Source organism: Podarcis cretensis (assembly GCF_951804945.1).
Source record: "Podarcis cretensis genome assembly, chromosome: 4".
NCBI classification, from domain to species: domain Eukaryota; kingdom Metazoa; phylum Chordata; class Lepidosauria; order Squamata; family Lacertidae; genus Podarcis; species Podarcis cretensis.
In genome coordinates this window covers 212,175-240,049 of record NC_137173.1, presented here as the reverse complement: position 1 = coordinate 240,049, position 27,875 = coordinate 212,175, and the positions used below count along the sequence as shown (strand labels likewise).

The 27,875-nt window shown below is 52.3% G+C and overlaps 1 protein-coding gene across 2 annotated transcripts in view; it reads left to right on the top strand.

Moving 5' to 3' along the window:
- Positions 1 to 3,215: 3,215 nt before the first annotated feature.
- Positions 3,216 to 27,875, top strand: part of DNHD1 (dynein heavy chain domain 1) — a 48,449-nt gene continuing 23,789 nt past the window's right edge. The window contains exons 1-21 of one of the 2 annotated variants that reach the window (XM_079973207.1): positions 3,216 to 3,265; positions 5,776 to 6,454; positions 6,543 to 6,731; positions 7,393 to 7,596; positions 7,891 to 8,001; positions 8,090 to 8,246; positions 11,243 to 11,494; positions 12,847 to 12,990; positions 13,181 to 13,271; positions 13,787 to 14,055; positions 14,396 to 14,639; positions 14,730 to 14,887; positions 15,999 to 16,124; positions 22,624 to 22,900; positions 22,994 to 23,121; positions 23,277 to 23,475; positions 23,668 to 23,759; positions 23,895 to 24,111; positions 24,300 to 24,425; positions 24,567 to 24,664; positions 24,779 to 27,833. In XM_079973207.1, the coding sequence (XP_079829333.1) occupies positions 3,235 to 3,265; positions 5,776 to 6,454; positions 6,543 to 6,731; positions 7,393 to 7,596; positions 7,891 to 8,001; positions 8,090 to 8,246; positions 11,243 to 11,494; positions 12,847 to 12,990; positions 13,181 to 13,271; positions 13,787 to 14,055; positions 14,396 to 14,639; positions 14,730 to 14,887; positions 15,999 to 16,124; positions 22,624 to 22,900; positions 22,994 to 23,121; positions 23,277 to 23,475; positions 23,668 to 23,759; positions 23,895 to 24,111; positions 24,300 to 24,425; positions 24,567 to 24,664; positions 24,779 to 27,833 (6,847 nt within the window). In that variant the 5' untranslated portion in view covers positions 3,216 to 3,234. Of the gene's footprint in view, positions 3,266 to 5,775; positions 6,455 to 6,542; positions 6,732 to 7,392; positions 7,597 to 7,890; positions 8,002 to 8,089; positions 8,247 to 11,242; positions 11,495 to 12,846; positions 12,991 to 13,180; positions 13,272 to 13,786; positions 14,060 to 14,395; positions 14,640 to 14,729; positions 14,888 to 15,998; positions 16,125 to 22,623; positions 22,901 to 22,993; positions 23,122 to 23,276; positions 23,476 to 23,667; positions 23,760 to 23,894; positions 24,112 to 24,299; positions 24,426 to 24,566; positions 24,665 to 24,778; positions 27,834 to 27,875 lie in introns of both variants that reach the window. The other variant, XM_079973208.1, reaches the window with a different exon arrangement.

Here is a 27,875-nt window from a genome sequence, read left to right as displayed (position 1 = left end):
ACACAATGCAGGGCAGATGGATGGGGAGAAGGGCCTTGCTGCTCCTGCGCCAAAGTCTCTCGCAAGAAGGACCATCGTGGCCCAGGAGCAGGGGAAAAGCTGTGCATACAGAAAGTCCCAAGTTCAATCCCTGCTGGCTCACAGAGACCTCTGCCTGGAACCCCTAAGAGCAGATGCTTGTCAGTGGGGCTGGTACTACTATAAATAATTTAATTATTTGTGCCCCACCCATCTGACTGGGTTGCCCCAGCTACTCTGGGCGGCTTCCAGCAGAATAGAAAAACACAGTGAGACAGTAAACATTAAAAACGTCCCAATACAGGGCTGCCTTCAGATGTCTTCTAAAAGTAGCATAGTTCTTTATCTCCTTGGCATCTGATGGAAGGGCGTTCCACAGGGAGGACGCCACTGTCTTAAAGGCCCCCTGCTGCCCAGGTCAGCTCTAACACTTTGAATAGTGCTTGGAAACATACTGGGAGGCTGTGAAGATGCATTAGGACTGGTATATTATGGTCCCAGCGGCTGCTCCCAGTCGCCAGTGTAGTTGCCGCATTCTGGATTGTATTTTCCATGACACAGAGTGCATGCAGTAGTCCAAGCAGGAGATAACCAGAGCATGTACCAGAACTTCTTAGCTGTTGCTCCTTGGTAGGCTGGACATTGAGCTCCAACCCATGTTCAGTCTGATTCAGAATGGTTGCTTCATTGCCCTCATTCCCAGGGAAAACCATGGGGCCACCTAAGCTCCATGCAGTGGGCCAATGCACCAACTCTCTATAAGGCAGCTACCTCCTGTATTCCTGCGTAGAGCCACCTGGTACAGTAAGGTGGCGCTGGCCCTTTTCCCAGAAGCCAGTGGGACTGCAGTCATTCGTGGGAGTATGGGGGGGGCAGCAGATGCAGTCAGGGAGCACCCCACCTTCCTTTGACTCTTCCAGACCTACAGCTCCTTGTGTGGGAAATGGTCTCGAGCCTTTTGGATCAGGGCTTGTCGGACCAGGAAGAGGGTAAGGGGAACACAAGATACGGCTTCTTTTTTAATAATATTTTTATTAATTTTACATTTTATAATATTTAAACACATATTTGCTATCCACTTTACTTCTTTTGCTCATACGAGCCTGTCAACTTCCCTCCCGCCCGCCTCATGGTTTTCAAAATTCATTCGTATATCATAGCATTGTTACGGAAAAATCTAGGTGTGAGGCTGCTCAGTCCCCCAGCTGGTCGGGCAGAGCCCGTGGGTCCCTGCAGAATAAAGGAAGGAGTCCAGCCACCAACCGGAAGAAATAGCTGTAGACCAAAGTTTATTGCGCAACAGGTTCAAAGAGGAATTTTGAACCCTGAGGATGGGGTGACAAGGACTTTTAAAACTTTCCCACCATATCCCAGAATACAGTTCGTACAGCATCATTGCTACATCACTAACATGTCACAAAAGGGGAGGGGTAGACAGGGGTTACACTGGTACAAGATTAGCATAAGCAGACATGGCAGGGCAAGACTCAGGTATAAGATTAGCACAGGCAAACACCTCTGAAGTCCCACCACCCAAAGTACAATAGAACTTCCTTTGCATGTCTGGCCCTTTGGCAAGTTTGGTGATGGGATTAGGCTTTCCTTGGCCAACAATCAGCTCAGCAATTGTCACCTCTGGAAACTTCCTGGAGTTCTTTTTCAAGGGGAAAGTAGCTTTGGAATGGAGGAAACCGGCAAAGGAGTTGATTTTATATTATTTTTAAAGCTAGGTAACTTCCCTGAGCTGTCAAGTTGAAAGGATACATTCAGGCATAATATTTGTAACATTTAACTTTAAGGATGTGCCCCCCCTGTAATTTCCGTAACAGCATTTATGCATTTTCCATTTTACGTTTCATTCAGAATATCACAATTTTAAAATAAATATAAAAGGGTAGTGACAATTATCAATACAAGTCTTCTTACAACCCTGCTAGTGTCGTTAATTGCTTACAATGGTCCTTCAAGTATTTTATAAATTTACTCCAGTCTTTTTGGAAAGCTTGATCACATTGGTTTCGGATTTTTCCGGTCAGCTTTGCCAATTCTGCAAAGTCCATCATCTTCATCTGCCACTCTTCTTTCGTTGGTATTTCTTCTTGCTTCCATCTTGGGGTTAAAAGGATTCTTGCTGCAGTTGCTGCATGCATAAACAGTTTTTGATCACCCTATGGCATCTCTTCACTCACTAGACACAATAAAAATGCTTCCGGCTTTTTAACAAAGGTGTACTTACACATTTTCTTTAACTCATTATATATCATTTCCCAATACGCTTTTACCTTGTTACAGTTCCACCACATATGATGTAAGTTCCCTTCTTTTTCTTTACATTTCCAACACTCCTTATTTCTTGTCCTATACATTTTAGCAAGTTTAGTTGGTGTTAGATACCATCTATACATCATTTTCATAACATTTTCCTTTAATGCACTACATGTGGTGAATTGATTCCTTCATTCCATAACCTTTCCCATGATTCCAACTGAATATTAGATCCAAAATCTTTAGCCCATTGTATCATTACCATTTTCACCTCTTCATCTTTGGTATGCCATTCCAATAATTTGTACATTTTCGATAATATTTTCCTTTTATCATCCAATAGCTCTATCTCCAGCCTGGATCTTGTTGTATCAAAACCATTCTTTTTATCCTCAACGAACACATCATTTAACTGATGATATTGCAACCAATCCGTCATTAACTCATTTCTTCAAATGTTTTTAATTTTGACTTATTTTCTACCTCGATCAATAAATCTCTATACGTGGCCCACTTTCCTTTCATGTTTAGTCTTTTCCCCGCTTTTGCTTCAGTTGGCTTCTAGCTAGGGAAGTTCTGTGGTCCAAGGCAAAACTCCTGCCTTCCCACCAGAAAGCCTGCCAATGCCAGGGCGGCTGGGCAGGGAGAGATCCCGGGAGAAGCGCCGGGAGAGGACAGGCGGGATCCTGCTCTGGAGCTGAGCAAGGAGCTCGGCAAGGGGGCTTCCACACCAGACCCTGCGCGCCAGCTGCCCAGCCGGCGCCGCCTCGCCCTCCGCTGGAGGCCGGTCCCCCGAAGGTGCGGGCAGCCTCGGCGGCCAGGACGGGACTGTCCGAAGGGACCCGGAGGCGGGGCGAGTCTCGGCATCCCCGGGGCCCCGGAGCGCCGGCCGTTGGGCGCCCCTAGCAACGCGTCCCGCGCGCCCTCGCCGCCCCTCGCCCCGACGACGCCATGGAGCCCCGCGCCCCCGACGCCCTGCCGAGTAAGGGGCGCCCCCCGGGCAGGGGCAGGGGGTCCTTCCTCCGGGCTCCTCGGGGGGCGTCTCTCTCCCTCTTGCTTCCTTGGGGCGGCCTTGGAGCCCCCTCCACGCCCTCCTCGGGGCAAGTGCCCCAAATGAGAAACTCTCCCGGGAGGGAAGTGCAGGGGTTGGCCTAGTCCGGCAAGTGGCCCTGGGAGATCAGGGCTGCAGCTGCACGGCGGCCAGTTCCTTTGTCGCGTGGGAAGGGACCCCGAGGGTCATCTAGTCCACCCCTGCAATGCAGGGATCTCAACATGCAGCTCCCCATCCACCCTGAAACCAGACCAGACCCTGCCTTAGCTTTGAGCTAGCACCTTCATTGATGCACCACTGTTGTTGTTGTTGTTTAGTCGTTTAGTCGTGTCCGGCTCTTCGTGACCCCCTGGACCAGAGCACACCAGGCACTCCTGTCTTCCACCGCCTCCCGCAGTTTGGTCAGACTCATGCTGGTAGCTTCAAGAACACCGTCCCACCATCTCGTCCTCTGCCGTCCCCTTCTCCTTGTGCCCTCCATCTTTCCCAACATCAGGGTCTTCTCCAGGGGGTCTTCTCTTCTCCTGAGGTGGCCAAAGTCTTGGAGCCTCAGCTTCAGGATTTGTCCTTCCAGTGAGCACTCAGGGCTGATTTCCTTCAGAATGGAGAGGTTTGATCTTCTTGCAGTCCATGGGACTCTCAACAGTCTCCTCCAGCACCAGAATTCAAAAGCATCCATTCTTCGGCAATCAGCCTTCTTGATGGTCCAGCTTTCACTTCCATACATCACTACTGGGAAAACCATAGCTTTAACTATACGGACCTTTGCTGGCAAGGTGATGTCTCTGCTTTTTAAGATACTGTCTAAGTTTGTCATTGCCTTTCTCCCAAGGAGCAGGCGTCTTTTAATTTCATGACTGCTGTCACCATCTGCAGTGATTATGGAGCCCAAGAAAGTAAAATCTCTCACTGCCTCCATTTCTTCCCCTTCTATTTGCCAGGAGGTGATTTTTTTGATGCTGAGATTCAGACCATACTTTGTGCTCTCCTCTTTCACCCTTATTAAAAGGTTCTTTAATTCCTCCTCACTTTCTGCCATCAAGGTCGTGTCATCTGCATATCTGAGGTTGTTGATATTTCTTCTGGTGATCTTAATTCCGGCTAGGGATTCATCCAGCCCAGCCTTTCGCATGATGAATTCTGCATATAAGTTAAATAAGCAGGGAGACAATATACAGCCTTGTCGTACTCCTTTCCCAATTTTGAACCAATCAGTTGTTCCATATCCAGTTCTAACTGTAGCTTCTTGTCCCACATAGAGATTTCTCAGGAGACAGATGAGGTGATCAGGCACTCCCATTTCTTTAAGAACTTGCCATAGTTTGCTGTGGTCGACACAGTCAAAGGCTTTTGCATAGTCAATGAAGCAGAAGTAGATGTCTTTCTGGAACTCTCTAGCTTTCTCCATAATCCAGCGCATGTTTGCAATTTGGTCTCTAGCTCCTCTGCCCCTTCGAAATCCAGCCTGCACTTCTGGGAGTTCTTGGTCCACATACTGCTTAAGCCTGCCTTGTAGAATTTTAAGCATAACCTTGCTAGCGTGTGAAATGAGTGCAACTGTGCGGTAGTTGGAGCATTCTTTGGCACTGCCCTTCTTTGGGATTGGGATGTAGACTGATCTTCTCCAATCCTGTGGCCACTGCTGAGTTTTCCAAACTTGCTGGCATATTGAGTGTAGCACCTTCACAGCATCATCGTTTAAAATTTTAAATAGTTCAGCTGGAATATCATCACTTCCACTGGCCTTGTTATTTGCAGTGCTTTCTAAGGCCCATTTGACTTCACTCTCCAGGATGTCTGGCTCAAGGTCAGTAACCCCCCTACCTGGGGTGTACGAGACATCCATTTCTTTCTGGTATAGTTCCTCTGTGTATTCTTGCCACCTCTTCTTGATGTCTTCTGCTTCTGTTAGGTCCTTTCCACTTTTGTCTTTTATTATGGTACACCACTAGAGGGCCTTGTTTGTTTGTTTGTTTTCCTAAAAGTCATAAAACCTCAAAGTGGTTCTAACCCTAGCCCAAGCGCCTCCTGCTCACCTGGCTGTTACACCTGAAAGTTGGGTGTGAGCTGGGCTGGAAGCAAGCTGCAGGCAGCAGCTGAGCGACAGAGCCAAGGTTGTGACTATGGAAGGACGAGCCCCTCTGTCTTAGGGACAGGTGGCAATAAGCCCTATATATCATAAAGGCACCAGAGTCTCTCCTGTCCCTCACTCTCAGGAAACCCAGCCATGGGCAAGCACTGCAACCCCATGAATCCCACAGCTTGCAGGTTGGGGTGGCGATGACTGAAAAGCCGTGCAAAGGGGGAGAAACGTCCTCGCCTGGTGCTGAAGGCCCCTATTGCTCATCCCCAGAGGCCCCTTTTCCTGGCTGTGCTCTGCCAGGCCTGAAGAGGGCTGTTCTGAGGTGGTCCTCACCCATCCCCTTTGTGTCTCTCGGCAGGCAGGCAGATGCCCAGCAGCCCAGCCCAGCAGGAGGACCATTCCTGGGCCCGTGCCCTCCGCCGCCGCCTGGCTACCCAGATCCAGGAGGCTGGGCATGCGGAGCCCAAGGATGTGGAGGCGCTTGTGGCGGAGCTGACCGCCGTCTTCCGCACGGTCCTGGAGAGAAGCAGTCGCCGGGCCTGGCTTCGCATGATGGAGGCGCTGCGGCTGATCGCCCCCTTCCAGCAGCTGCTGTCGAGGCGGGCAGAGCTGGCCCCCTACCTGGAGGGCCTCTATTTCCAGTTCCGCAGCAGCCAGGCCATGGTTTCTGACCTAGATATTCTGGGGTCCATCTGGCGGGCCTTCCCCACGGACTGTGCTGTGTTGTGGGCTGACCCACGAGAATTTTGCCCCCGAGAGCCTAAGGAAATAGCCAAGCAGCTGCCCTCCAGCAGAGAGCCAGTCTTTCTGGGCCAATCCTGCCCTTTTGCGATGGAATGGGTAGCGGCTGGGGCCTCTGGCATGCTGCAGCCAGATCCTGTGTCCCTCCAGGAGCTGCAGAGATGTGTGGGGCAAGTCGGCAGGGAGGTGGCTCAAGAGGAGACCCCCCGACCCGGCAGCCTTGGCCTCATGCCTCTAACTCTAGCTGCAGATGTGCCAACAGAATTCCCCTGTGCTATTCCAAGCCGGGCTGCAGGGTAAGGCCTCCCCAAGCCAGCTTGGCTCACCCCGGGGCGTTCCTGCCGACAAATGTCCTACAGACCTTTCTTTCCAATTTTGATGCAGGCCCTCCATAGAGCCACGCAAAGAAAGCCCAGGACCGCCTACAGTGCCCAAGAAGAGAGCCGGGGCAGCACGAGACAGAGGAGGAGAAATGGTGTCAAGTCTTGAGGCAGCTGAGCTCTTTGCAAGGAAGCGCCATTTGGGGGAAATAAGTTTCATTTACTTCAACGTTGCCCAGAACCGGCACTTCAGGTACCCCTGTTTTCTTGCCCTGGCTGGCATTCCCATCATGCAAGTGGGTCTCCCTCCCTCCTTTGCTTCGGGGGGGGGGGGGGCAAAGGAGGTGAATTCTGCTTTGTCTGCCCCGCCCTGTCTTGCCTCCTCTCCCCAGGGTCTTCTCAGAGGCCTTTCCCAGCTTTGGTCCCCCTAGAGTCTGTAGACTTGAGTCCAGAACCTGAATCATAGATCATAGAGACTCTTGAGGACCATCTAGTCCTGCAGTGCAGGAAGATGCAGCTGTCCCATGCAGGGATTGGACCAGCAACCTTGGCATTCCATGCTCTTCTGGCTGTGATTCAACACTCGCCTGGGCAGTCTCACTGATGGGCACAGCACTTTGTAGAGCTGCATAAGGTTGGGGGGAAAGGTTGTAGCTTGTGGGGGGGGGACACATACGTTGCATGCAGATGGGCCCAGGAAAGCCCCTTGTCAGCGTTGACAGCGCTGAACTCGATAGACCCGTGGTCTGGCTTGACAAATAAGGCAGCTTCCTGAGTTTCTGTCTCTTCCTTGAGCTTCCAGGAGGGCAGGACGGAGCAAAGGGGGCGAGGATGCCCTGCTTTGCTTCTCTGGGGGTTGGTGAAAGGCCTCCCTTGGACGACTGGCTCCTGCAACTCTCTTCCCCTTTTCGCAGGCCTTATGACCTGGTGGCTGTTCCCAAGCGTCTGGTCAACCCCCAGCACTACATTTTCTCCCCTTTTGGGGTGCTGCATGTGCACCCTGAAGAGGGGTCGGAGGCCTTTTCCCTGGGCGAATTGCACCGGCAGGCCGTGCTGTGGCAGCTGCTGCAGTACATCCCCTTCTTCCGGCTTTTCTTGGTCCGCAAAGCCTTTGTCCGGTAAGGGGGGGGGGGAGAGAAGTGGCAGGCCAAAGTGATGTGGGTGCTGTCCTCCTGCGTTGTGTGGTGGGTCTGGGTTGCTGCTGCCGCAAGAGAGCAAAGGCAGAGAGTGGCTTCCCCAGTCTCAGCGACAAGTTTCTGTCTCTCTCATTTATCGTGCTTTTAATATTCTGTTGGGAGCCGCCCAGAGTGGCTGGGGAAACCCAGCCAGATGGGCAGGGTATAAATTATTATTATTATTATTATTATTATTATTATTATTATTATTATTATTATCTCCCCACCCCCCGCCAGTTGGTTCGTCAATGTCAAGCACTTGCATTACCTGAAATGCCGGGAGAAGCTGAGCTTGCAGCTCCTCCACTCGGTGCCCCACTTTGGACTTGCTCTTCTCCACATCTCCAGGTGAGGCGTGGGGGTGGGGAGGCCCTGGAGTGGGGACCCGCTCCCCCTCTGGGGGCCCCGGCAGCTGTTCCGTGTCCTTCCTTTGCAGGCTGCTGCTGCAACTGCACTCCATCCACTGGCTGCCCAGAAGCAGAGTCAAGTGCTACACCTTTTCCGATCTCAAGCGTGCCCTGGCCCAGGAGAACAGAAATGCCCAAGGATTGCTCAGCAAATTCCTCCAGCTCTGCTCCTCGGTCTTGCAGTGGGTGAGCACCGGGGTGGGGGGTGGGGGCCTCAAGCAGTATCCCTGGGGCTGTGCGGGAGCCGGGAGCCCACGCTCCCTCTGGCAAAGGCTGGGGCAAAATCCCCAGGGCTGCTGGGAGATGCTTCCCATCCCAGGCTGCTAATTTCCCTGCTAATTTTCAGACGTCTCCTGAAGATCTTGTTATGCCAACAGGTCTATTCAGTCACTTAAACTTTTACAAGTTGAGCCAGTTGTTTTTCATATTTTCCCCTGTTGCTTTAATGGATTTTTGTTTCATTGTCATTTTATATTTTGTTATACACCACCGTGATGTCCTGTTTATTCATTTATTATCTATTTATATTCATTAAATTTGTATGTTGCCCTTCATCTGAAGATTGCTTCGCAACATAACAATACAAAAAGAGAACACAATGTACATAGTAAAACAAAAACATCTTCTGATGTTCTTGTTTCTGGGCACATTTGCTGTTTTTACCCAGCAAAGCCCATGAAGGTTTAGGCCCCTAGAATCCCTTCCATGACGTTCTTGAGAGTGATACTGCCAGTGACACCCGGGTTCAAGACTGCCAGTTCCCCAGGGCCAGTGACTTGGGCCACCCTGCTTCATTTTTTTTAAAAAAATAATATTTATTACTTTTAAAACTTACAAAAAAGAAAAAGAAGAAAGAAGACAAAAGAACAAAAGAACAAAAAAGAACAAAAAAGAGAAAAAACAATACAATACAATATATAAACTATACAAAACACAACCTTAACACATTAAACTAAACACAATAAACTAAACAAAACAATACAAAAACAATTTAAAAGCATACATCATAGCTTTTCCATATTCTATCTTTCATTCCCTTGTTTCATCGACCTCCTCTCACCTCCCTTTTTGTATTCTACTTCTATTAGTCGTCTCAGCAATTCCTTTCCCTCTTTCTCTATTTTCTGTCATATAAATGTCTTAACATATTTTTAATCTTATTTTCCATTAAAACTAGTATACTTATTTAAGCTTAACTCCTTAAAACATTTCCACTAAGGCCATAAAATTTCATTCCAACATTTTTCTATCACTCATTAATTTTACAATATTTCTATATATAAACTTTAAATTTTCCAATCTTCTTCCACCATCTCCTCTCCCCACTCTCGGACTCTGTCAGTCACTTTCATCAACTCCATACAGTCCATCAACCTGGAGATCTTATGTCCGAGGCTCTTAACTCTTTTCCACGTCCCTTCTGCAGGTCTTCTTCATATTCTTTGATGCTAAAGAGCAGATCTTGGGGAAACTCCGACCTAACGATGCTTTTATTCCTTCTCGACAGGTCAGCCAAATTTCCATAGTTAAAGCTAAGATCCATAAAGTATTTCAGGGCATGTTTCAAGATTCCTCCAAATCCAAAGGCCCACAGAACTCCAATCTCCTCCTGACCCAAGTCCATGTCCAAAAAGTCAGTTAATCCCTGCATGGAGGAATCTTTCCAACTTTCCTTTTCCAGTCCAGGCCGGGCTCCGATCCTCAAAATCTGACTTTTTCTAGTTTCAATCATAAAAGGCCTCAACTTATAGTCCTCAATTTGCCTCTGTAAGGCTGAGGCTCCCACTTGTATTACTTTAGGTTCGACAACAACAACTTTCTCCTTCTCCTTTTCCACAATTTGTCCTGCTAAAGTAAATTCCTGTACCAAATCCTGAATAATTTCTGTATTGGTGCTCACTTTTTGTCCCAAATTAATCACTTTTTGTCCCAAGTTATCAATTTTAGTAGTCAAAGCATCCATCTTCTTGTGAAGTTGTTCCAACGAGTAGCTTATCTTACATAATGCAGTCACTAAGGCTTCTCCTGTCGACATTCTTAAATGGTCCAAGGTCAATCCCTGATTCTCACAGTTCTTATCATGCAGCTGGAGATTCCCCAGCTCCACTCTTGTAACAGTTTCAAAAGCTCCCTCTAGATGGAAACAGTCTCCACTTGTATCAATCCTTTCAAGCACAGTTTAAAAAGTAAAGTTAGTTTCAATTTTCAGTTACTTTTCCTCCTTTTTAAACGCAGAAGAGGACAATGGAAACAATATATTTCTCTTATTTAACTAACTGTCAACATACGTTCTCTTCACTGTCAATGAACTCTCCCAAAATGTCAATCTACTGGCAGCCCGTTTCCAGGTTCAGAGCAGTGGTAATTTAATTTTTATCACTCTCTCCTGCAGGCTACACAATCCAAAATTTCCCCCCTCTTCTCCTGCTTCCAAGGGGGGTTTAATGATTTTAATCGATGGAAGTTTAATCCTTTACATAAGGCTTTCCAAGACCTTAGCTTGCAGCTTCTTTGCTTCAATCTATTTACAAAAGGGGAAGGTGGACTTCCTGTTTGAGACCTTCCCGTTTCAGTACCAAATTAAGACATTTGTAAATCCAATTTTCCGTTCTACTCACGGGTAGTTGTTTGAAGTCAAATTGTCCACAGGAAAAAGTCAGCGCTCTCTGGCAACAGCAATGCAGCTTCACTCCGTGAAAAAAGCAATCAATTCGAAGCACCGCGCCACTCACCCCACGTCACTCCGGATCCCCAAAACTGGGTTTCCCCGCGAGCAGGGGAGGCGCAAAGGGTGCCAGCCGAATCCCACATTCACAAGCTTCTCCCGCCTGTGATTTTAGTGGGTCTCCGCCTTCGCCGTGGCGGTCAGACCCTGATTTCCACGGAGCAAATTCCTCCCGATCGGAGGAACCCCGCCATTGCCAGAGGCGCCAACCCGGAAGTCCGGGCCACCCTGCTTCATACAGGGAATGGCTGGGATGCTGCAAGGGGCCCTTTGAAAATGTGCGGTCAGGTTGCCCTTGTGTGAAGTCAGGCAGACTCCTGTTTGCAGGCAGCCATGTAGATCTGTATGCATGTGTCTGCTGCAGATAAGTCTGCCTGTCTGGGCCCAGGTGAGGTGCCTGCCTGGCCGCTGCACCCAGCCAGCGGTGGCGTCATTGTTGCATGTCTTGCTCTGGCAGGTCCGGGACGACACATACAGGATGGTCCGTGGGCTGCAGCAGCAGGTGCAGAGCTACAAGCTGTACATCACCAAGGCTTCCCTGTACAAGCAGCGCATCGACTTTGAGAAGCTGCAGCACCGCCTGCAGATCGCCGAACACTGGCTGCAGAGGCTGGGCTTCCTGGCCCTGCTGGTGAACCTCCTCCTCTGCCAGAACCTGGTCTCTGCAATGCAAGAGGAAGTCAGAGCATTTATCTATGACACCATGAAGGTCCCGTACCCCAGGGATACCTGCTCGGGTGGGATGCGGGGGGGGGGGGCAGAGCCTGTCGTGGTTTCCAGCTTCTGCTCCAGTAGGGGATTCAGGGTCGGCCTCCAGAGTCTGGCTCAGCTCTTTGCTTGTGGAGCAGACAGGATGCTCTGCCTTACTGAGGTTATTAATACTGTGCATTTGGAAACAGCAGCAGCAGCAACAACAACACTTTATTGGTTATACCCCACCCATCTGCCCAGGCCTTCCCAGCCACTCTGGGCGGCTTCCAACAGAATATTAAAAACACAATAAAACATCAAACATTAAAAGCTTCCCTAAACAGGGCTGCCTTCAGATGTCAGAGAGCTGTTTATTTTCTTGACATCTGATGGGAGGGCGTTCCACAGGGTGGGCACCACTACCAAGAAGGCCCTCTGCCTGGTTCCCTGTAACTTTGCTTCTCACAGTGAGGGAACCACCAGAAGGCCCTCAGAGCTGGACCTCAGTGTCTTGGCAGAATGATGGGGTGGAGACGCTCCTTCAGGTCTACTGGGCCGAGGCTGTTTAGGGCTTTAAAAATCAGCAGCAACACTTTGAATTGTGCTTGGAAACGTCCTGGGCCAATGAAAGTCTTTCAGGACCAGTGTTATGTGGTCTCGGCAGCCGCTCCTTGTCCCTAGTCTAGCTGCCACATTCTGGATTAATTGTAATTTCTGGGTCACCTTCAAAGGTAGCCCCACGTAGAGCGCATTGCAGTAGTCCAAGCGGGAGATAACCAGAGCAGGCACCACTCTGGCGAGACAGTCCGCGGGCAGGTAGAGTCTCAGCCTGCGTACCAGGTGGAGCTGGTAAACAGCTGCCATGGACACAGAATTTACCTGCTCCTTCATGGACAGCTGTGAGTCCAAAATGACTCCCAGGCTGCGCACCTGGTCCTTCAGGGGCACATTATGGATATCTTCACCCAGAGCTGAAATCAAAGCTTTGCATCTCCCAAACAGGCTCTTTTTAGCCCGAGGCTATCTCCTGGAGAAAGACTTAGCACACCATTCTCTTCAGTGATTTCGGAACAAAAAGCTAACATACGCAAAATGGATCCCTACAGATTAACAAACACATAGGGCTGTAATACAATCCTTTCTCACCTTGTGAGAGCTAGCAGAGATGCATTCTCACTCATCATAAACTTGTTAGGCTCTCTGCAACTCTAGTTTAGCTGAATGGAAGTTTCCATACCATGCTACACAGTATACATATAGACACATACTGTACAGAGTTCTTTCCCATTTCAGGGTACAATTAAATAGTTACACTTAACATGTCTAGGGTGCCAGAAGCCTTTTCACCTGCCGCTTGGTGTCTCCCCGCAGGCTGATGGCATCAAGCGGAAAGCGGTCCTCCAGGTGCACCTGGTGTTTGGCGCCGACAGGCAGCTCATGCTCTTCCCCTCCCACAAGGAGCTGGAGGACTGCCTGCTGGGGGCTGTGAATACGGTCTTGGAGTCCGTCCTGCAGGTGGGTCAGCTTCCTGGTCAAACACCACACAAGGAGGGTCCCTCCTCCCTCTCCCTCCACCCCACAACTTCCTGGCTTCTTGTGCCTTGCACTTAACCACATTTCCATGCAGTAGGCGGCAGGGGCTGCCCAGAAGTGTTTGGGAAGGGACTTTGCCCCACCAGCTGAGTAGACTTTCTGTTCCCTTCAGACGACCCGGGTCAAAAGTGAGGGGTCAGCGCCTCCGGAGAACCCTCAGAGCACTACAGCTGAAGCTGAGCACCATGCAGCCAAGCCGAGTGGTAAGCCAGGGAGAGGATGAGCCCCATCCCAGTGGGCCCTTGCCTGGCCTCCTTGGGCTCTCCTGGGGGCTGCTCAAGGGGTGGGGGTGGGGTGTTGGGCTGGGCCTCTCCAGAAGTGACACCAAATCTATGCCAGTTCCTTCTTGCTCCATCCACATCCACACCATACCTTGAAAGCCCCCTTACACCACTTTCCCCCCACCCTATGAATCCTGGGAACTATAGTTTATGAAGGGTCTTGGGAACCAGCTCTGTGAGAGGTCCCAGCATGCTTAGTGAAGTACAGTTCCCAGTATTCCTGGAAGAAAAGCCACGACTGCTAAAGTGATCTAAGAGTGCTTTAAATGTATGGTGTGGATGTGAACCGTGAGCTTGCAGAGTCTGCTCCCCTTGTTTGGTGTATGTGCTCTGCTTTTGTGGTGTATTTGCCATCTTGTGGACCTACAGATTTGAGGGGTGGGTCGTCGTCTTTTCCACCTTGGCCGGGTGACAGTGCTTGTTCTCCTCCCCTGCAGCTGCAGATGTGAGCAGTGGGAGCGCCATTCCTCAGCAGGGCTCCCTGGAGCCCCTCATTCAGCCCAAGCGGCTGTCGACAGCAGAGCTCTGCGGTGAGAAGCCCCAGCTGGTATATCAGATGGACGTGAAGGTATATGGTGGCCTGGAGGTCATTGGCCACCGGTTGAAGGGCATGTACCCCTTGCTGTCGCGGGAGCAACTGGAGAAGGACCTGAGGTCAGACCGCATCATCCAGGAGGCTACGGAGCAGCTGCGTGCCCTGCTCACGGTGAGTGCCCGCTGGAAGTGTGGGCTGAGCTGGGGCTGGGGCTGCTAAAAAAAATAACCTTGAGACACATTATTGCTAAAATCATAAAGACCCAAAACATTTATATATTTTTTTGCACTCCCTGACCAGAACTCCCGGGAGGTGGGAGCAGGTTGGCTTCCTCCTGAACCATGGGGTGTGGGGAGAGCCAGGCCCCGACATCTGCAGGGGAAGTGGGGAGAGCTGCAGAGCATGTGCAGGGTTCCTTTCTGGCAGCCCTGACTCATGGGTCAGAGGGCTGGGGCCGGGTCCAGCATGGCAAAGGCCTCAGCTGAGTGCTGCCCCCTTTCCCCACCCACAGACAGCCCTGACCGAGACGGAACTGCTGTGCCGACAGTACACCTGGCTGGGAGAGATCTACAACTTTGTGCACAGCTGGAGCCCTAGCCAGCTGGAAAGCATGAAGAGCTGGCCGGCCGAGGAGTATGTGAACTGCATCCTCAAGCTGCGCACGTGGGTGGCCCAAGTCCAGAAGGTGCCCCGTGTGGTCATCACACACAACCTCCTTCTCTTAGTGGACTGCAGCGGCATTCATCAGGACCTCCGTATGTGCTGGGGAGGGGTGGGAGCAAGGGACCATGCTGGAGTTCCTGCTCCACTGGGGGGCCATTTTCCAGCTTGCTCTGTCCTTGCAGTGCCTCTGCTGGCCTCCATCAATGAGGACATCCTGTCATTGCTACTGAGCGAGACTGCGCAGCGGAGCGAGAAGCTAATTGCTGAGCTGTCTGGCGTCCTGCAACTCTACATGAATGTTGGCACCGACATCTTCACCATTGCCAAGTGCTCCCAGAAGGTAGGATTCCTCCCCCTCCCCACCTGGCAGGCAGGGAGGCAGAAAGGCCCTTGCCTTAGCTAGTATTCATGGTCATCTGGGAATCTTCAGCTCCCGCCTTCAGTTAATGTGCAGATTCACTGTCCCCATGTTATACCTTTCCTGCACATCTCCAGGTTGTATGTCAAAAGAAAAGATTCCTCTTGCTTGCCTAGCCTAGTTGGGGCCCAGACCACCCTTGCCAATAGATAAACCCTGCACTGCAATCCTATTATTATTATTATTAGTAGTAGTAGTAGTAGTAGCAGCAGCAGCAGCAGCAGCAGTATACCACCCTTCATCTGACGATTTCAGGGTGGTTCATAGCATAAAAATACAGAATAAAAACACAAAGTGAATAGTAGTAGCAATAATAATAATAATAATAATAATTTAAAAAAAAATGGTCCTAAAGGATCCTTTCTGGCTCCCAGCATGTTTCTGAGCACAATTCACAATTCACAGTTCAAGAGCCCCAAATGTTGTAAGAGAGAATTCTCTGCTCAGAACCTCTGAAGCCTTGACTGCTCCTGGGGTGAGCCTGGGGTGGGACTAACAGAGAAATAGCTCTTGTATCTTTCCAGGAAGCTTTTGCTACATGGAGACACCTGCAAGAAGGAGGCTGCTTGTGGGGGGTCTGGCTGGAGAAAGGAGGGGGCTCGGGCCCCTTGCCTGTGACACATTCTTCCATGGGTGGCTTCAAGGTTGGGTCCCCCTGAGTAGTCTGAGTTGCCAGGGAGCCCTGTCCAATAAATGAGGAGGGATCCAGGGGCGATGGCCAGGAAGCAGAGTTCTGTGTCTTGTTTCCGCCTCTCTGTTTCCACCCTCCCATTTTTCTGCTGCCAGCTTTGGATTCCAGGTTCTGCGTGCTCCTGCCGGGAAAACCAATGTTGTGTAAGGAGCCTGGGCATTCTAATCACATCTGCAGAGGACAGGGCTGAGGGCTGAGGGCTGAGGGCTGGGGTGGATTCCCAACCTGGGGCGGACCCCAGGTGCTGCATGGTACAGCCAAGGCTTGTGGGCTAGTGATGCCCATCTGGGGCTCTCTGGGGCAGCAGCAACATCCCTGCTTGACGTGCTTCTTCCCGTGCAGCTGGAGCAGTACCAGGGGCAGATGGCAGAGCTGCAGGAATATGTTGACTACGTGCGAGCCCTCAATGAGGTCATCCAGCAATGCTTCCGCCCTCTTACGCCCAGCGAAGAGAGCCTGGAAAACTCGGTGAGAGACCCAGTTGCAGGGTGGACAGGGAAGGATTTTGGTGGTGAGTGGAAAAGAAAACATTGGCGGGGCAAAGTGATGTGCCAAGCTGGAGGCTGACACTGCTTCAGGAGTAGCATCACCTGATATTGGGCATCCTTCATGTTTCAATGATATTCTTGCAATGAACCTGGTAAAATGTGGGTTGAATGAGGTAACCGTTAGGGGGATCTGTAGCTGGTTGACTGACCAGACCCAAATAATACTCCTTAATGGTTCCTCATCATCCTGGAAAAAAGTGACCAGTGGGGGGCTGCAGGGTTCTGTCCTGGGCCCATTGTTGTTCAATGTCTTTATATGTGACTTGGATGAAGGAATTGAGGGGATGCTCATCAAATTTGTAGATGACACCAAACTCCAAGGGGTAGCTAATGCCGCAGAAGACAGAATCGGGATTCAAGACAACCTTAACAGATTGGAGAACTGGGCCCAAACTAACAAAATGAGTTTCAAGAGGGACAATTACAAGGTCCAGCATTTAAGCAGGAAGAACCAGATGTACAAATATAAGACGGGGGACACCTGACTTATTAGTAGTACATGTGAAAAGTATCTAGGGATCTTGATGGACCGTAAGCTTAACAGTGTGATTCAGCAACAAAATAGCTAATGCTATTCTAGGCTGCATCAACAGAAGTGTAGTGTCCAGAACAAGGGAAGTAATAGTCCTACTCTCATCTTAGCCCCACTCTCAGACCACACCTAAAATACTCTGTCCAGTTCTGGGTGCCACAATTTAAGAAGGATGTTGACAACTGGAATGTGCGCAGAGGAGGGCAACCAACAAGATCAAGGGTCTGGAAACAAAGCCTTAGGAGGAATGGTTGAGGGAACTGGCTATATTTAACCTGGAAAAGAGGTGACTGAGAGGAGATATGATAGTCATCTTCAAATATCTCAAGAACTGTCACATGGAAGGTGAAGCAGGTTTATTTTCTCCTGCTCTGGATGGTAGGACCTGAACTAACAGATTCAAGTTATAAGAAAGGAGATTCCAAGTAAACACCAGGAAGAACTTTGTGACAGTAAGAGTTGTTTGACAGTGGAATGGACTCCCTCAGGAAAACACTCCTTGTAGGTTTTTAAGCAAATCTTGGATGGCCCTCTGTCATCAAATCCAGAATTGGATTCCACAGTCACCTACGGACACACCACTAAGACCATGTTCATGGAAGACAATCTTACTCGGCTATGAGTGATTGCCAAAGGAGAAGAAGACAAAAGCAAAACATTGCATAAGAGCCTTCTGGATCTGGCCAGTGGCTCATCTAGTCCAGCATCCTGTTCTCACACTGGCCAACCAGACTTACTTCCTGCAAAAGTGAGTCCAGGCACTGGGCTCTGCTCTATGCCTCCTTCCACTGCGAAGACAGATGCCAAGAATTCATTCAGCTTCTCTGCAATCTCCTTGTCCTCCTTTAGCACACTTTGGACTCCCTTGCCATTCAAGGGTCCCTAGATGGTCTCCTGCTACTAATGCATTTGAATAACATTTTGTTGTTGGTCTTTATGATTTTAGCAATGTGCACCAACATTTTTAGCATCCCTTTTTTCTGCTTGCCTTGCTTTTGCCAAGGTTTGTGTTCCTTTGGACAAGACTTCTGTTTCCCAAAGAAAGCTTTTTTGCCTCCAATAGCTTCTTTGCTTATTAACCACACTGGTGTCCACTTGGCCCTCATGGTATGTTTCCTGATCTGATGTATGTACTGTATACACTCTTGCTGAACTTTTAGTATTGTGGTTTTAAACAGCTCCCAAATGTTTTGAAGAGATTTGGCTCTCTTGGTTTTGCCTTTCAACTTCCTCTTTACCAATCCTCTCAATTTTGGGGAAGTTAATCTTATGAAGCCAAACACTAGATATTCTTGGGAACTTGCCATTTACATTTATTATTATTATTATTATTATTATTATTATTATTATTATTATTAAATTATTAAACGAGCAATGCAAAGAAATAGAGGAAAACAATAGAATGGGAAAAACCAGAGATCTGTTCAAGAAAATTAGAGATATGAAAGGAACATTTCGTACAAAGATTACCATAATAAAGGACAAAAGTGGTAAGGACCTGACAGAAGCAGAAGACATCAAGAAGAGGTGGCAAGAATACACAGAGGAATTATACCAGAAAGATATGGATGTCTCGTACACCCCAGGTAGTATAGTTACTGACCTTGAGCCAGACATCCTGGAGAGTGAAGTCAAATGGGCCATAGAAAGCACTGCTAATAACAAGGCCAGTGGAAGTGATGGTATTCCTGCTGAACTATTTAAAATTTTTAAAAGATGATGCTGTTAAGGTGCTACACTCAATGTGCCAGCAAGTTTGGAAAACTCAGCAGTGGCCAGAGGATTGGAGAAGATCAGTCTACATCCCAATCCCAAAGAAGGGCAGTGCCAAAGAATGCTCCAACTGCCGCACAATTGCACTCATTTCACATGCTAGCAAGGTTATGCTTAAAATTCTACAAGGCAGGCTTAAGCAGAATGTGGACCGAGAACTCCCAGAAGTGCAAGCTGGATTTAGAAGAGGCAGAGGAACCAGAGACCAAATTGCAAACATGCGCTGCATTATGGAGAAAGCTAGAGAGTTCCAGAAAAGCATCTATTTCTGCTTCATTGACTAGACAAGAGCCTTTGACTGTGTCAACCACAACAAACTATGGCAAGTTCATCTGAGAAATCTCTATGTGGGACAAGAAGCTACAGTTAGAACTGGATATGGAACAATGGATTGGTTCAAAATTGGGAAAGGAGTACGACAAGGCTGCATATTGTCTCCCTGCTTATTTAACTTATATGCAGAATTCATCATGTGAAAGACTGGACTGGATGAATCCCAAACTGGAATTAAGATTGCCGGAAGAAATATCAACAACCTCAGATATGCAGATGACACAACCTTGATGGCAGAAAGTGAAGAGGACGTAAAGAACCTTTTATTGAGGGTGAAAGAGGAGAGCACAAAATATGGTCTGAAGCTCAGCATCAAAAAAACGAAGATCATGGCCACTGGTCCCATCACCTCCTGGCAAATAGAAGGGGAAGAAATGGAGGCAGTGAGAGATTTTACTTTTTTGGGCTCCATGATCACTGCAGATGGTGACAGCAGTCACGAAATTAAAAGACGCCTGCTCCTTGGGAGAAAGGCGATGGCAAACCTAGACAGCATCTTAAAAAGCAGAGACATCACCTTGCCAACAAAGGTCCGTATTGTTAAAGCTATGGTTTCCCCAGTAGTGATGTATGGAAGTGAGAGCTGGACCATAAAGAAGGCTGACTGCCGAAGAATGGATGCTTTTGAATTCTGGTGCTGGAGGAGACTCTTGAGAGCCCCATGGACTGCAAGAAGATCAAACTGATCCACTGTGAAGGAAATCAGCCCTGAGTGCTCCCTGGAAGGACAGATCCTGAAGCTGAGGCTCCAGTACTTTGGCCACCTCATGAGAAGAGAAGACTCCCTGGAAAAGACCCTGATGTTGGGAAAGATGGAGGGCACAAGGAGAAGGGGACGACAGAGGACAAGATGGTTGGACAGTGTTCTCGAAGCTACCAGCATGAGTCTGACCAAGCTGCGGGAGGCAGTGGAAGACCGGAGTGCAAATGGCTTGAGATACTTATTAGGTCCATAAATTACCATCTCGCATATATTCAACACATAAAACAGCGGCAGTTTGTAGTTGACAAAGGAGAGCTGGACCCAGAAAGGGCCCCATTCCCTTCCGGAGCTGAGGGCCGCATCCAGGCTCCCTCCGGCCCTGGGGGCCCTCTTCCTCTGGGCCCCCCTCCGCCCTGGCTCCCTGCAGGCAGCCATTGAGGGGTCTCTCTCTCTCTCCCCCTGCTCTGAGAGGGCCAGGAGGGACGCAGCAGCAGCAGGCGAGGCTCCGCTGGGGCCTCCCCGGCCGGCCTTTGCCCTTCCCCGTCCCTGGCTTCTCCTCCGGAAGCTTCCCTCCCGCGAGTCCCCGGCTGCAGGGAGGGCCTGGTTGTCCTTTCTTCTGGGAGGAGGAGCGGAGCCCTTTTTCTCCTCCGAAGAGACGGGGATGGAGCCAGCCGGGCCCAGACATGGCAGCCGCCCTCCGGCTGAGGCCTTTTCCTTCCTCTCCCCACGGCCGTGGCCAGACAGCAGGCAGCCTCTCAGGGGCCTCGGCCCAAGCAAGCTCTGGCGTCTTTCCCTTCCCAGGAGCTCCCGCTGGCGGCCATGCTTCTCCTCCTCCCCCCCATTGCCCTGGGAGGCAGGAGGAGTCAGAGGGATTTCTCCCTCTCCCCCTGATCAGAATAAAAGGCCCCCGAGCTGCTTACGAAAAGGAGACTGTTGGCAAGGGCAGCTCTAAACAGCTTCAGCTGGAAATCATCCCTTTTTCCCTCAGGAGTCCCCGAGGAGTTTTAGGAACTCCCCGAGAAGATGGATCGGAAGTGTCTTTTCCTAGTTTCTTGAGGCTTCTCCTTTAGCTATTGAAAAGGTAGATTTCCTTCTCTTAAAAGAAGACGTTTTTCATAACTTTTGAATGTAACCGGCAGATGGAAAATCGGAAGTTTTTTCTCTCTTTCTATATTGCTTCTTTCCCTCTTCTCTCTTCTCTTCCTTCTCTATCTTCTGTCTGCTTCTTTTTCTTTCTTTTCTTTTTCCTTTTGTAACCTTTCCCATCTATTTTTTATGTACATTCACTTTCTATATCTTAAAAGTAAAGGGACCCCTGACCGTTAAGTCCAGTCGTGGCCGACTCTGGGGTTGCGGCGCTCATCTCCCTTTACTGGCCGAGGGAGCCGGGATACAGCTTCCGGGTCATGTGGCCACCAGGACTAAGCCGCTTCTGGCGAACCAGAGCAGTGCACGGAAACACCGTTTACCTTCCCGCCGGAGCGGTGCCTATTTATCTACTTGAACTTCATGCTTTCGAACTGCTAGGTGGGCAGGAGCAGGGACCGAGCCACGGGAGCTCACCCCATTGTGGGGATTCGAACCGCCGACCTTCTGATCGGCAAGTCCTAGGCTCTGTGGTTCAACCCACAGCACCAACTGTGTCCCTTTTCTATATCTTGCTGTACTTTGAAAAACTTTCACAATACAGTTATAGAAAACTAATGTACATAAAAAGAAAAGAAAACTCTTCCTCGTAGCCAATCCTTCACCTTGTAGGTCTTCTTCAGAGTTGGGGCTTTGTCCTCTGATGCTCAACTCAGCGCTTTCCAAGGGGATCCTGATGTCCCCAGACCACCTTCCATTCCGTTTCCCATAGAGCCCGAGTCCTGGGAGGGCTTCCCTCTTTCTGCCCTCGCTGGCCGTCCCCAGATGTCCGGTGTGTCCGACATTTTTCTCTCAGACAGAATGCGAGCCTTCCCTGTTTGGCTCTTCTTTCTCAGGTCCATCTAAGGCGATGAAGGGGTCCTCATCCTTTATTTTCTAAATGTCTTAATTTGTGTATTACCCAGGCATATGGGGAAGTCCTAGGGGACTCTCCACTCATTCTTTAAGGAAATGGCACCTTGGCTTGTTTTAAAGGACAATTTCCCAGTTGTTGACATCTGCAGGGCATCCCCTCGGACCTCACATACTTTGGTGAAGCTGACACTGAGGGAAGGTGCTCAGAGGGTTGTTCATATTTGGTTTTGACGCAGAGGAATCCCGGCCCATCCTTTGGGGATCCTGCTGTGCTACCCTCCAGTCCATTCTGGCCAAAAATGGAAATTGGACATTCAGCCACCTCTGTTTTCCCCTCAGCATTCTCTTAGTCTGATTCATATGTTTTTGTTTTCATGCATTCAATGGAGGTGTAGCTGTGTTACTGACATGCTTATGTTCCAACTGAGCTTCTAGTATTGTGGTTCTTCAACAACCCCCAAGTATTTTGAAGAGTTTTCACTCACTTGGTTTTGCTTTTCAACTTTCCTTTTACCAGTGCTCTCATTCTTGGTCAGTTTTCTCATTTGAAGCCAAAAGTGACCATGTTGGATTGCCTTCGTGACTGGCAGTTTAAATATATCTTGAATTTGATATCACTACAACATGTCTCACTGATTAAGTATCCATCTCTAGACCACTTGGCATATTTGGGTTGGAAGGATGATACATAGCTGTCAACATTTCCCTTTTTTAAAGGGAAATTCCCTTATTCCGAATAGGATTCCTCGCAAGAAAAGGGGAAAGTTGACAGCTATGGGATGCTAGCATGCCCCCAGCACTGAATAACTACGGGCACCCAGTATCCCCACCCACAATGACTCTGTGGAAAAGTGGGACCCCCTGGGAATTTCTAGCATGTTGCACTAGTGTGATGTTGAGCAGGCCACCTCCAGCACACCTTTTCCTTCCTATAGTGTTTGTGACCAGAGATAAGCATGGGGCAGACTTGGTATGTGCTCGGGATGGAGAGCAGCCCTTTGGGCTGTGCAGGTTCCTCTCGGGTGAGGTGCCCGGAGAGCCTGGCATGAGCCTGACCCTCAGCCTTGGCTCTTGCAGCTCCTGGACACCTGGGATGCCTTTGCGTACCAGCAGCGGGAGGTCTCGGACTTCATTGTCTCACGGCGCCTCAGCATCATCGCTGAGCTCAGTAGCTCCCTCCGGAAAGCGACCCTGGAGCTGCAGGAGCTGCTGACTGTCGTGACCATGGGGCGTTTCCAGGACCCCTCCCAGAACCCCCGGGCCATGGAAGAGGAGCTGCGCACTCTCTGCCAGTCCTTCCAGGCCACGGTGTTGCGCATCACTGATCTCTGCCGTTCCCAGCGGATCCTGACAGGTGAGCTGCAGGGTGTTCTTTCCTTGCAAGGAGGGAGCTCCCTTCTTCTGGGCTGGATGTGAACCCTGCTGCGGCCCTTTGCTGCCTCCTCAGGGGATTGCATGGACGTCACATTCATCACTGGGAAGCAGGGGGTCATCGAGATCCACACTCGCATCTGGCAGCTTTTCCGCATCATCACTGAGCAGATCACTGAGTGGAAGTGTCTGGCATTTGTCAAGGTAAAGAGACGGAGGGGGCTGGGTTGGCCTCTCCCTGCCCAAGGAGAACCACTTTTGGGGTCCCAAACTTCAGTCCCTCCCTCTCCCATGGCATGCAACCTATGTGAGGCTGCCCAAGCATACCTCCTCTGCTCTCCTCTCATCCCCACCCCCAGTTCAACACCGGTTTGGCCATGGAGAAGACCGAAGAGTGGCAAAAGGAGGTGATCAGCCTGGAGCACTGCCTCCCCAGCCCAAACCAGGTGCTGCAAGCCTGCCTGCGTGCCATTGCCAACTTGCAGAAGTACCTCCCTATCCTCCTGAAACTGGGCAGCCACTTTCTCAAGCTCAGCTGCTGGAAGGAGATATTTGCTGGTGAGACCCTGGTGCTAAGAGATGAGGCAGGAAGCACCTTGGCCGCCCCTGCTGGACCCTGCCCTGGAGGTCAAAGTGCTTCCTCCTCCTCCTCTCTTTCCATGGTGGGAGCAGACGGGGGGGGGGGGAGAAGCCTCCTCTGAGGACTCGGACAGAGCCCATCTCCTCAGCTGCCCACCCCCTCTCTCTCAGTGATGGGCGTCAAGTGCCCCCTCAACATGCAGTTCACACTGGGGCAGCTCCTTTCCTACCCGCTCCTGGAGCACAGTGACGCCATCTTCAGGGTGAGTAGCTTGGCATGGCAGGTTAGCAGAAGCTGGGCCCCCTGGAGAAAAGGAGGCTCCTTGTGCCCGCATGGCCCAGCCTGGCACCACCCCACCACTTTCTCCTGGGGGGCTGTGACCTTCCTTGATCCCCAGGTCTATGCTTTGGAGAAGAGCCGCCATTACGCCAGGGACACCCTTTTCCGCCTGGAGAGATCCTGGGCCGAGAAGCAGTTCCGCCTCGTCAATTTCATCCTCAACGTTCCCCACAAGGAGCCGCAGCCTGAGCGCTTTCGCCGGCCGGCTGCTGCGCGGCACCGCCAACCCAAGCTGGAATACATCTCTAAGGACAGTGGCACTTACGTTTTGTCAGGTAAATGACCAGAGTGCCAGCCTGGGCTCCTCACTTGGGGAGGGGGGACTGAGCTGTGACCCGAGCAGAGAGAGTCCTCTGAAGGTGGCTCCTGCTGCGGGAGCCCTCACCCCTGTGTGGCATGGGCCAAGGTGGGCTCTGCCTCCTCCTCTCCCTGCCCAGCCCTCATCCTCTGGTCTCGGCCTCAGATACTGCAGAGCTGAAGGCAATGGTGGAGCACAGCCTCTTGACTCTCCAGAACATCATCCTCTCCCCGTTCTCCTCCGACATCCTGCTGGAGGCTGAGAGCTGGGCGTCCATCCTGCGTTCCTTTGGTGAGGAGCCGGGGCAGGAGGCCCTGGGGGAAGGGCAGTTCTGCTGCAGCCATCGTTCTGGGCCAGCTTGGCCATGAGGGAGGAGGTGCTTTGCAGCAAAGAGAGGGTCTTCCCTATCCTCATCTCCACTTTGTACCTCAGAATCCCTCCTCGAGGCCTGGGTCAATTTCCAGCAGAAATGGGTCTTCTTGAACATTGTTCTCTACGAGATGGACATCAGTCTCCCCAGCTCTGAGCTGGTGAGTTGCAGGCGGGCCTCTTTTAGCCCACCAGCCCCTTTGGGCGCCCTTGCACTGGTCCCCTGCCCGAAGTCCCTTGCTGCAGCCCAGTCTTCCCCTTCCCCTTCCATGCAGGAGTCGCGGTTCCAGCGGGTCGACAGCCACTTCCGAGAGTTCATACAGGTGACCTGCAATGACCCGCTGGTGCTGTCCAGTGTGAGGCCCCCCTGTGGCTCCTGCCGCGAGAGCCGCTTTGTCGGGGGTGCCTTGCAAGAAGCCTTTGTGGACGGCTCCAGAGACCTGCAGGTCATCATCCGGGCCCTGGACTACGTGCTGGAGGGCACGCGCATGGGCTTTCCCCGCCTCTTCTTCCTCAGCAACGAGGAGCTGATCAGCCTGCTGGCCACCGCCTCTGAGCCAGCAGAGGCCTCAGTCTGGGCCCAGCGCTGTTTCCCTGGAGTGCGCCAGCTGGCGCTCATCGTGCCCTCCGCTACCCACAACCGTGGCACCTTGTCAGCCGAGCTGCCGGTGGTGCAGGTGACTGGCCTGGTTGGGGACCAGGAGGAGGAGCTGGAGCTGTGCAGCATAGTTTGCCTCAGCCGGAAGGCCACCCAGTGGCTCTGCGCCCTGGAGCAGCGCATGAAAGAGACCGTCTTTCAGCAGATGCAGCAGTGTGTGGCCCAGCGCCTGGCACTGCGGCCCCAGCTGGATGTGGCCTTCAAGCATCGCCCTGGCCCCACCGAGCTGCCCCTCCACATGGTGGTGGAGGGCTGGGCCACGCTGTGTCGCACCTTCCCCAACCAATGTGTGGTGCTAGCTGAGGAGGCCGTGTGGCGCGCCACTCTGGAGGAGGCCCTCTCAAATCAACGCTGCCAGCCAGAGCTGGAGCTCAAGCTAAACCTGAAGCTGGAAGCCCTGGCCCACTACGTCCGCAACTTCCGCAGCCTGCGCCCCTGCCGGCCCGGCAGTGAGCAGCTGGGTCTGCTGCTGGAAGTGCTAATCACCCTGACGGTGCAGCAGCGCGACACCCTTGCCCGGCTGCTCGAGTGCCAGGTGAGCTCCCCGCAAGCCTTTGAGTGGGCCCAGCTCCTCAAGTACCACGTGGCCCTGAGTCCCGAGTGCGCCCAGACAGCGGGGCTCCCTGCTGGCAGCCCCTGGGTGGGCAGCCCCCCTGGCTGCTGGGCAGAAGCCCTTGACCGCCGCTTCCGCTATGACTATGAGTACCTGGGGCCCTGCCTACACCTCCTGGGGAGCCCCTCGCTGGACAAGACCTTCCTGGGGCTGCTCTTGGCACTGGACGACTTCCGCTGTGGAGGCCTGCTGGGCCACCCGGACGTGGGCAAGTCTCACACGGTGCGGGGCCTGGCCGAGGCTCTGGGTCGCCAGCTGGTCACCCTGCACTGCACCCTGCAGATGTCGGTGGGCTGCCTCTCACGCTACCTTTGTGGGGCGGTGCATGCTGGGGCACTGCTGCTGCTGGAGGCGGCGGAGCGGTTGGAGGCAGCGGTGCTCTCGGCCTTCAGCCAGCGTTTGGTTGACCTGCAGCGGATGTGCCTGAGCCTGCAAGGGGGCCGTGGAGCCACAGCAGGGGTGTCCTCGGGTGGCGGCTCCCCCCATTCCAGCCAGAGCTCCGACAGCTCCGAGAGCTCTGAGGGTGAGTTGCAGCCTGCCATCCCAGTGCTGGAGCTGGGCACCGACGAGGCCGAGCCCTACCAGCCCCGTGTCCTGGGCAACATCCTCTTTGGGGGGCGGCTGCTGCGGGTGCGGGAGACCTATGGCTGCGTCATCACCCTGGAGCGCCTCCCAGAGGCCCTGTGCCTGGCCATGCGCCCCCTGGCCATGCTGCCCCCTGACCTCACCCAGCTAGCAGAGGTCACCCTGCTGGCTGCTGGCTTCCGGGAGGCTACCCGTCTCGCAGAGAAGCTGAACCACTTTCTGCGCCTGGAGGGGGAGCTGAACCCGAAACCCCACCTGGGCCGTTGCAGCCTCGTCCGGGAGGTGGTCAGGGTGGCGGTCAGCATCCTGTTCAGCCCTCCAGCCGGGCAGGGCTCCCTGACGCTCAAGTCCCGGCCCTTGGGCAGGGCCGCATTCTTCCAGGGCCTGGAGGAGCAGCCGGCCATGGTCAAAGCACTGTGCCTCTCCTCGCTGCTCAGCGGCCCTGAGTGCCCACGACTCCAGAACACACGGGACCTGCTGCGCGAGGTCTTTCCGGGAGCCCCCCTGCAGGCCTTTGAGTCGCGGGTGCCCTACCGCCTCCAGAGTGCCTTGGTGGCCCAGCTGCACGAGGACAAGCTGCAGCCCGAGCAGGAGCTCCTGAGCCTAGCTGGTCAGCTCTTCCAGGCCCTGCGGGGGGCCCCAGGCGTCCTTCTGCTGGGGCCTGCGGGGGGCGGCAAGACCACCATGTGGCGCACCCTGGCCAAGGCACTGAGCCGCCTGGCAGCCAGCGATGCTGCCCCAGGGGCCCACACGGCTGAGGTCAGCCCCAGCAGCCCCTTCCAGTCGACCAGCCCCGTCTGCCTGTGGCCGAACGGCCTGAGTGTAGCTGAGTTTGTGGGGAGCCTGGAGGGCAGCATATGGCAGGATGGGGTCCTCTCCCGGGTTCTGCAGAGAGCGGCCACCTCCACCCTGGCGCGCAGGACTGGTGAGGGGAGCTCCCAGGAGTGGCTGGTGCTGGATGGGGCAGCCTGCGCAGAGTGGCTGGAGCCCATCTCTTCCCTCTTCAGTGCCAGACCTTCCCTCAGTCTGCCGAATGGGCAGAAGCTGCGGATCCCCGAGAATGTCAAGTTCCTCTTTGAGATGCCCAGCACCTCCAGCGTGGCCCCCTCCGTCTGCACCCACTACTCCCTGCTGTACTGCGGGGGGGCCAGCCTGTGGCGGGGACTGCTGGCCTCGGGCCTGGCCCCTGTGTACCGCATGTACAGCCTGACCCAGGAGAGCCTGGCCATGCTGCGCAGCCTGGCCGAGGAGCTCTTCCCCGCCACGCTGGCCTTCCTGCGGGAGCACTGCTGCTCGGTGCTGCTCCCCCACCCCCACCCCCAGGACCCCGTGGCCCAGGGCGTCCAGGAGACAACCACCTTCCTGAGGCTCCTCCTTGCCCTGCTGGAGCAACACCTGCGCCGGGACCGGGTCAAGCACCTGCCTCCTCCTCCTCCTCCTCCTCCTGCTGCCGCCACCGCTCAGGAGTCGACAGGTAAGTGACCCCCGCCCCCGGGGCACCTGGGGGCATGTTGAG